This window comes from Hylaeus anthracinus, unplaced genomic scaffold (assembly GCF_026225885.1).
Source record: "Hylaeus anthracinus isolate JK02 unplaced genomic scaffold, UHH_iyHylAnth1.0_haploid 4, whole genome shotgun sequence".
NCBI classification, from domain to species: domain Eukaryota; kingdom Metazoa; phylum Arthropoda; class Insecta; order Hymenoptera; family Colletidae; genus Hylaeus; species Hylaeus anthracinus.
In genome coordinates this window covers 12939332-12948499 of record NW_026535289.1, presented here as the reverse complement: position 1 = coordinate 12948499, position 9168 = coordinate 12939332, and the positions used below count along the sequence as shown (strand labels likewise).

Below are 9168 nucleotides of genomic sequence, written 5' to 3'. Positions count from 1 at the left end.
AAATAGTACAGATCCACACTTTCGCATTCGCGGAACAGATTCGTTGCGAATGCCGCTCGATATTTTTGTACGGTACGCGCGGATCGTTCGCCAAGCGAGTCGATGAAACGCGACGAAACGGAACCGAGTTTCGCGAAAACGAGAGAAAAATGCGTAACAAGGACGAGTCAGAAGTATCAAGTCAACACACGACTGTATTCGATGGCGAACAATAACCGACTGACTCGCATCGAGGAGACAACGAGTGACGAATGGTCGGTACGGTGCAAAAAAAAATTGTTTATTGCCGTGCCCGAACGGTTGAGACGCACGTTTGAATTTACCGTTGGGAAAGGTGACGCAGTTCCAAATTTCGAAGAATTCGTTTCCAAACAATTCAGATATCGAGTGTTGAGTCGTGAAGGAATTTAAGAGTTCGCTCGCACTTTACCGCGTTATCTTTGATACAACTTACAGTCAGTGTAACAAGTATTAGTACAGGAACCATTTATTTGAAATTGGTTCGTGTATATTGGTTCGTTCTGGAATACTTATTACACCGACTGTATGTCTATTATTTTCAAAATCTAATTACACGTCGCGAGCCTCGTTCGCCTCTCTCGCTCCCTTCCCTCTTTCATTCCCTCACTCTCACGTATACAATCGGGCGTGTTTACCAACGTAGCCTAACATCGAGGTTTCTCTAGGCACCGAAGTATCACGGATAGCTTCTTTCTCTCGTAAACAACAAACCGTTAATTGTCCAACGCGTGGGTTTCCGGTACGTTCCATCGACGAACACCGAGGGCTCGACACCGATATTTCGTCGAACCGTTTTTCGAACGAACGAATTAACGCGTAAAACCGTTACGACGGATTTAGTCTGTCGATCCTTGGCAACGGGAAGCCCGATGAAATCGAGATAATCGCTTCGTAATTCGAAACCTTGGATCGACCGACGAAACGCGTAACGATAAATTTTTACCCGCGCAACCGAAATACGACTCGTTCAGAATTCGCGACCGATCATCGATTACGAATTACAGATTACCGATTAAAAGTTCAAGCGTTACTCGTGTTTCGTACAAAAAAAAAAAAAAGTTTTCCCACCGTTTTCTCCAAAGACGTCCGACGAAATGATCGCGAGCGTTCACTTTGTTCCGATTCGAACGGCGCATCGGGTTTCGGTGTTACAAAGTACCTGTCGTGTTTCAGCCAGACCGTGGACTTCTCCGTCCGACTCTCGGAACTGGGAAACCCGGTTCTCGCAGCCAGCGTCAAAGAACAGAAGTTCGATAATAATTATCCAGCGAGTTTGCAGAAACAGGGGAGTTCCGTTCGTTCGGCGCGCTCGGAGAACAAAGGTTCCTTGGTCGAGCGCCGGGAGGAAGATATTCGTGAAATTTAACAAAGCGGGCTCGGTCTGGAAATTTGAATGGTAAAGGGAAAAATAGAGGAGTGCCGGGGACGCCGTCTTCGCTAAAGGACCACGCCGCGACCGATGATTTTAAAGAGATCCGAGAAAAACATGTTCGCGCGAGCCAAACCGAACCCATGGAAGAACCGATCGAGAAAGATCGAGCGACGCGAGACGCTGCTCTCCACCGTTCGACGTTACTGCGCGAGCGCCTCGTTCCACGGACTCAGATACGTCGTCGATCCGCGTCTCCACAAGATCGAGAGATCGCTCTGGTTCGCCGTGTTCGCGGTCCACGCGGCCGTCGCAGCCTCCGTCATTTACTACGTTGCTTCCAAGCTTCAGGTAACCAACGATTCGATATCTCGACGCGTCTCGCGAACTCGTCGTCCGATTGTCATCGTCTATCTATATAAACCATTCCAAGCCGTTTCGACCATTTTTCATCAGACTGAAACAAAAAAAAATATTAGAAAAAAGTCGGGTCCACGATGGGACATGCTTCATAAAATGGGGAAAAATCAGTTTTTTGGGGGAAGAAAACAACGAATAGTTTCGAAATTTGAGGAATTTAAGTTTTCTTCGGAGATATCAAAAAACCGTATAGCAGTATTCAGATATTTTGTTTTGTATTTTTTTCGTAAAGTTCATTCAGAAACGCACAATTTGAAAAAGAAACGGAACAACGGTTTTTCTTTTTTAAAAAATTCATAACTTTTTTTTGGTTCGGTACAAAAATCTATAAAAATTCACAAAAAGGTATTCAAGAGGGTACTATAATATAGAAAAAATTTCAACCAAATCAAAAACGTTCGTGTCCAAAAGTGATCGAAATGTCTCGGAATGCGCCATGTACGCTACGCAGTATTATTGTTCGAGACTTTTCGTCTTCTCGATCGTTTACAGCGGTAAATTTCTCCGCTCGTCTCTTCGAGTACATACATCGAAAGAATCTTCGTAACCAATGAGTATCTGATGTTCGGGTGGCTCGTTACCGTACTCGTCGATCGTTTTTTTCGACGAACATGCTCGACGCGAAGCGCTTCCGCGTGCAAACGCGATTTGTTATTCGATTACAGGTACGCGCGGTCGATTATATATTTAGAATATTCATTTGGCCGACGCCCCGAGCATCGTGCCACCGCCGGCGCGCAGCAGAGAATCTGAATATGTATTCGAGAATCGAAATCCGGCCAGGGCAGCCTCGGTTAATGCGTCATACGCGCGTTGAATCGTTTTCAGGCAGCCCCGACGTCCATCGGTATCGAGTCGATGAATCACAGAATTTCCAGCCTTCCGTTTCCGAGCGTCACCCTTTGCCCCAACAACCGCGTCGACTGGGACAAAGCCGTGGACCTCGAGAAACAGATATTTTCCAACTCCACCGACCAACAGACGCTGCAAACTTTCCGCGACTTTCTCGCTGGACTCTCGGTCCTCAGCTTCGGTGATTTTCATCGACTAGATTTTTTGAAACGCGTCAGACTCGACGGACTGATGGGTAGGTATCGCCGCGAATATTCGACGTGGGTTTCATTCGAGTCTGTCCATTTGCGTAGTATTATAGCATCTCTCTTATTAACACGTAGATCGCCACGGGAATATCTTTGAATATTTCTATGAGAATCAAAGTTTGTTTCGAGACAAACAACTCTTCCTTATATTATTGCATACTATGAGCATTTTGTAATTCCTCGCACGTTCCAATTTCTTGTAAATGCATAAAAATCCGCGGTCTATAACGTTATCCGAAACTCGTGGAACCTTGCTTTCGAAATGATGTTATTTAGTTCCATAGTAGAGAGCCCTATCGCCCATTTCCGAGTGACGCGGCGACGTGTTAAACGTTTCTCAGTCGAGGTGCTGAACGACGGAACATCGTCGCGCGAACGTCGTCGAAATGTTCCTCGGGAGGAGAAGCGTAATGCCGCGATCGTTCGTTCGAGGAATAAATAAAAATTCCTGCGATTGAAAAGCAGACGGAATCGCGATCGCTGGCGAATGAGAATAATAAAAATCTCCGTAGAATACGGGGTGGCGCATTTCCATAACCAGATTCCGGCGCATCTTTCCGCCATACCGGCGAGCATATCGTTCGAAAATAACTCGTACGATTTCGCTTGTCCCGGTTCGTCCTATCGCCCGGTCTCGCCGCGGCAGACGTGAACGTGACGGATGCGTTGCTGCAAGTGGTGCCGAATTGCGAGCAGCTTTTCACCGACTGCTGGTGGCGCAACTCGAACCGAGACTGCTGCGAGATATTCGAGCTGCACAAAACGGAGTACGGGTTCTGTTACTCCTTCAACTCGCAGCTAGCCGAGAAGACCGTTCGACGGAAGCATCACGGACACCGCGAGGAACGACCACGTCGGGCAACGAGCTTCGGCGCCTGGAGCGGCCTCAGGGTCACCGCTCGTTTCATAAACGTAACCAAACCTCCAGATTTCGGTGAGTACGCGAAAAATAAGGAACGGAGACTGACTTGCAACGGAACGCTGTAACGTAACTGCTCGGCACGAATTCGGCTAGCGAGCGGTATAATACGATCCTAACTGATCCTAACCGATTTCTTTCTCTTTCACTCTCTGTCCTTTTCTGCGTTCAACGCTCGACTCTAGTCAAATCTACGCACGGAATAGAAACCTTGGCTGATAACTGCGATGTTTGGGTCCCGATTTTCTGAACTTATCCAGTCTTTACCGTAGTACGAGTTCGGAGGAATCCTGGTGGAAATTTTTCAGACGAAGCTGACAGCATTATATTCATACTGGAGGATCCGCGAGTTTGGCCCACCAACGGACGAATGATCCCGATAAACTCGCTAACCACGGTGTCCTTCGACTGCATCTCTGGATTCGCCACGCAATCTATTCACGATCTGGGCGAGAGCAGGGCACCTTGCCGACACCTTCCCGGCAGTTTGTACACTCAAGAGACTTGTCTGTCTATGTGCAAGAGGGAGCACGTCATCAAACACTGCGGTTGCAACCCGTCGTTCCTGTTTCCATCGGGTATATAATAAACTATTTATTCGTAGCAGACCGAGTACTCTGATAAGCAAATTCGCGGTATGAATAATATCTCGCTATCCTGGTAGAAAACCGAATAGACGAGTATCTTTGAATAAATCAACCTCGTCCTCTGGCGTTGAACGGGGACCTCGATACAAGGAATTGTCTCTCTCTCTCTTTCAGTTTCTCAGCGTGATTGCGGCGTTAAGGATTTCCTCTGCCTAATCGATCACAACGGTAAGGATAACGAAACGGTACGTGGTATTCGGATGGAATGCCTCTCGGAAAACTCCAAGTTCGCACGCGTGCAACGCGTTCAAGTACGAGACGATTAGGAACGCTATTAGGTGGTCTAACCTCTTCGAACGTTTCGAAGCGTTTCGTAACTCGCGTTGCACGCTCGAGGACCGAGCGTCGATCTACGCTCGATACACCCACCGTCGACGGTTAAACTTGCGTAGAGTGTCCCAGAATTAGTGCCAGAACCGGAAATGGGGGTAGCTGAGACGATTCTGAACCACGATTTCCTTTGCAAAAACGTCGAATGATTTTTCCTTAATAATTCAAGAACGAAGCACCGTCCGACATTTTTGCAAAGGAAATTGTCGTTCGGAATCGTCTCAGCTACCACTCATTTTCGATTTTTACACCAATTCTGAGACACCCTGTATAATCTCGTAACCCATGCAAGATCTCTACAAGGACAACGCGTTCACGGATGAAAAAGGGCCGATCGACGAGGATGCCATGGTCTGCGACTGTCCACCAGCGTGCGACTATTACATCTACACGCCGCATTTAGCCGCGGTACGAACCTATCGATCGCAGGACATCACGCTGGACGTACACTTTTCCAGCCAGGCGAACTTCCGGTACAAGATGGATCTGATTTATTCGAACCTGCATTTCCTTGGTAATTGCTCGGAAACCTATCGTTTCGTTCGCTTCCGTGGATCTCGATGGAGCTCGACTCTGAATTCTCCAATTATACACGTACCAAATTTTAGCCTCGTAAGAATTTTCACGATTCCATTTTCCTAATTTTGTTTTATTTATTTATTTTTTTTTTTGTATCATAGTTGATATCAAAGGCATAATAAACGAAGTATTATTATGATTATTATTAATCCGGCAGTTAACGTGTCAACGATACGTACACCGGCGTCGGTAATCGATTTACGATCATCGAATTCTTGGATCGAGTACAGGTCGATTTATACTATCCGCACAGACCCGGAACGGTTCCGTATCGGCTCCGTTCCGATTCGGACGCAGACACGAGTGTTTATATTACACGTTCGTCGATCGGTGGTAACGATCAGTCGGTTAACAGAAAGCGTTTCGTAAAAGCACGTAATAGCACAAATAGGAAAAATGTTTTCACACGAGAGTACGCGAGACTTGGCTGCGATAGCTGTGCGCTATTAGATGCAGACGAATTTGTAAAAAAAGAGATGCCGCCGTTTTGGTGTGCACAAGTGCTTGAGAAGAAGAAAAGTTGAAGGAGAATATGTCGGTAGGTGTGCGTCTGTGCTGATACGATACGATATGTATAAACACCTATATACAAATTGCATTATAGAATACGTTTACTGATCGGTGCTGAACGGATACGTTACGGTTCTGCGCGGATAGTGTAAACCGACCTTATTTTTTTTTTTTTTTGTTTAAAGGGAGAAAGAACCAAAGGAATCGTAGAAAAATCATTTTGCGGATTAACGCGAACGTCGGCCGTTACGGAAATCTTTTCGCTCTCGTCTAAGGTGGGCAACCACGGGACCGAATTAAGGGAGATTTGCAATTCTTTGCCGGGCCGCGACATCGCGAACAAAGGACGGTCTCGCGGAAAGTTTTCTTCGGTGTTAACGAAAAGCGGGATAAGAGGCAGCGATGCGGGACGAACCGATACGAATTAATTCGCACCGGCGAAGAATCGTCGCGGAAGGGGAAATCGATTCGACCGTCGAATTCAGAATTCAGAGTGTTTGGTTCCATTTAGATCGGATAATCGGAACCTTCGGGGCGTGCTCTCGCCAGACTCGCGCGCGAGCCGGCGCATATTTTTCACGGATTAACATATTAACGAGAGAAGCAAGGAAAGCGAGCGCGGCTGAGTCTGAATCTCTTTCGCAGTGTCTTTCGGCGGCATAATCGGCTTATTTCTCGGGGGCTCGTTACTCAGCGCGGTAGAGCTGATTTATTACCTGATGGTCCTCGTGTTCTCCTACCTTCGCTGTTACCGTTCGCCCGGCGGCCAACAAATTCGACCGGGAAGAGCGATGGCAGTCGACGATGGCGGCTATCCACCTACGCTTTCCGCGCTGTCCGTTCCGAATTACAACTCTATAAAGCCGAGATCGAGGAGAAGCCCGATCTTAGTGAATTACACGTCCGTGAAATCGAATTTAAACAGGTATTGAGCCGAGATGGGGAGACGCCTCGTTTCTAACGAGTCGCTCCCCGAAATCGTGATTACCATTACTCACGATTTATCGCCCGAGTCGATGGTCGAATGAGACAAAAAGATAAACCGCCAGGGGGATAAAAGAGAACGGAAGCAAGGGAAACATCGCTGGAACAGCATCGATTTCGCATAACTGTCCTGTTTCTCTTTTTTTTCTTTTACTTTTTACTGCAAATAGAAGTGTCGCGGATCGACGATAATCGCCGCCACGAAACATCGACTATCGCGGCTTCTCGGCGATTACTGGAATTATGTAAACGCGTCATACATTTCGCTGGCGTTTATCAAACGAATCGTCCGCACCAATATACAGTAAAAACTGGATAAATGCAAGATTCCCTCTCGACGACCGAGCGAGAAGTGTAATGTTGGTTTGTCTGGAGAGTACGTGCCGATTTTTGGAAGGTGGTACAGGTGAATGTGTATATTGAAATGATTGAAAACAAATAATAAATGTACATCCGTTAAAAAGTGAAAAGCTTGTGGAACAATATGGTACTTATATAATTCAATAAATATATATCAAATTTTAAAACGAGCCTTTGAATTTTTCTTAGAAATTGGCACGAACTTTCTGGACAACCCGATACGATCCTAACCGATTGATAACGCTTCTGCCGACTGCCTGTTTGTCCCCTGACCTCTTTCTCTCTCGCTCTGTGTCCTTTTCTACGTTCCCGCCAAACATAAACACAGAACAGAAACCTCGACCGGATAACAGCAATGTTTGGATCCCGATTTTCTTGCACATATCCAGTTTTCACTCCACGTAGCCGTAAAAAGATCGGTAGCATGGATCCTCGGGAACGTACCAACCTACGTAACATCCGATACTAATACGCGTTTATTCGACCGTATTTCGTACTTTCTTCATCCGTTGTCTATCTCCCCGTTTTATTCCGTCCGTCCAAACACGAGTCACCTTACATCTGTTTGCGCATAAGTAGTAAATAAATGCGAATGCCTCCCGTCGTATCGCTTATTTATCCACCGTACTCCACTGCGTATCTTCTTCGATCGAATACGCTCGAGATTCTTGTAGCGAGCGGAGCGAAAAATTTCCATCGATGCTGTCGTTGACCGAAATGCTGCGAGCACGACGACTCGTAGCAATCGGGACATATTTTCAAATTTATTTTTTTTTTTTTCGAAAACAGAGCGTCGCGCGAACAAATTTTATTCTACATTTTCGATTCAATATTTTACGTAGAATCAGCAGTTACGGGACACACCTTGTACATCCGCACATAAGAACGACGGGCAGAGGTGGTGCCTGGAGGTCTCGAAAAGAACTCGAGTCGTCTCCTCCGTCACGTTGCGAGCGACATTTGCGCGCGAATATTCTCGTTCCATAGAGGGTGGGAACGCTTTACATCCGGCCGGTTGAGATGGAACTAAATGTACTACCCGTCTGCCGGATCCCCATTTAGCCATTTATTATTTATGAGGTGCGGCGACGAAGGAAAGAGAGAGAGAGAGAGAGAGATCGGGCAAAGGGTGAGGTGAGAAGTTGCACTGTCCGACGACGACGACGACGACGACGACCGAGCTGCGAGAAAAAAAAGTCCCACCCCCGCTTATCTCTTTTCAGAAAGGTTGTCGCACGCGAGATTTATCCAGCGTGAAAAGGAGATACTTCACGGAGGCATCTTTTTCCAGCTGGCTTTAAAACCGTCAGCGGAGGCTTAACCTAAACTACCTTCGAAGCGTTCCCTCTAGGAAAAGGGTACACGACTTTGACAGAAATATCGTATTATTTCGAGCAACGTACAGACCACCGACGTCGCTAATTTATTCGTTGATCGACATCCGGACGCGATGATTCGCCACGCCGTTGACACCGTGCTGTTTGCACTCGACAGGTGACTTGGTCACCGCCAGATTTGGCGGAGGAAATCAACCAGCGATGAGGTTTGTTCGGGTTCCGATTCTTTAGAACTCGAACTTTAGAACTTTAGAACTTCATTTTTATAAATGAAATGCTTGTAGGTAAAGTAAAGCGACATTCACAGCGACACTCGTCTGTGACCGCTTGTTAACTGCACCCGGTTTACAATTCTTCTTACTTTCTCTGGAAATTGCGCGGCGCATAATTCTACGAGACGCGACAGGGTCCGTCGTCTTTGAAAAAGCTGTCGTCGTCGTCGTCGTCGTCGTCGGATACGAAGGGTAAAGATACCGTCACAGGGATCGTTATCGAAAGTAATACGACGGATATTCCCGTCGTAACGCGAAGGAGAAAGCATTCCCCTTCATCCCCAAACTACTCAAGAGGTACGCGAAGGGTTTAGATAACA

At 46.7% G+C, this 9168-nt stretch overlaps 1 protein-coding gene across 8 annotated transcripts; it reads left to right on the top strand.

The window, feature by feature from the left end:
• On the top strand, positions 1 to 8556 carry LOC128894649 (pickpocket protein 19-like). 8 transcript variants are annotated; one of them, XM_054156532.1, is made up of 9 exons: positions 1 to 254; positions 687 to 760; positions 1195 to 1741; positions 2639 to 2897; positions 3557 to 3844; positions 4138 to 4407; positions 4591 to 4644; positions 5099 to 5320; positions 6541 to 8428. In XM_054156532.1, the coding sequence occupies exons 3-9, from the start codon at positions 1481 to 1483 to the stop codon at positions 6825 to 6827; spliced, it is 1641 nt and encodes a 546-aa protein (XP_054012507.1). In that variant the 5' UTR covers positions 1 to 254; positions 687 to 760; positions 1195 to 1480; the 3' UTR covers positions 6828 to 8428. The 8 variants fall into 8 exon arrangements, 7 of the variants coding, with proteins under 7 accessions (XP_054012507.1, XP_054012504.1, XP_054012505.1 ...); XM_054156529.1 differs by having other exon boundaries at positions 1 to 258; XR_008461610.1 differs by lacking the exon at positions 1 to 254 and adding an exon at positions 8463 to 8556 and having other exon boundaries at positions 630 to 760; positions 6541 to 8373.
• Positions 8557 to 9168: the final 612 nt, after the last annotated feature.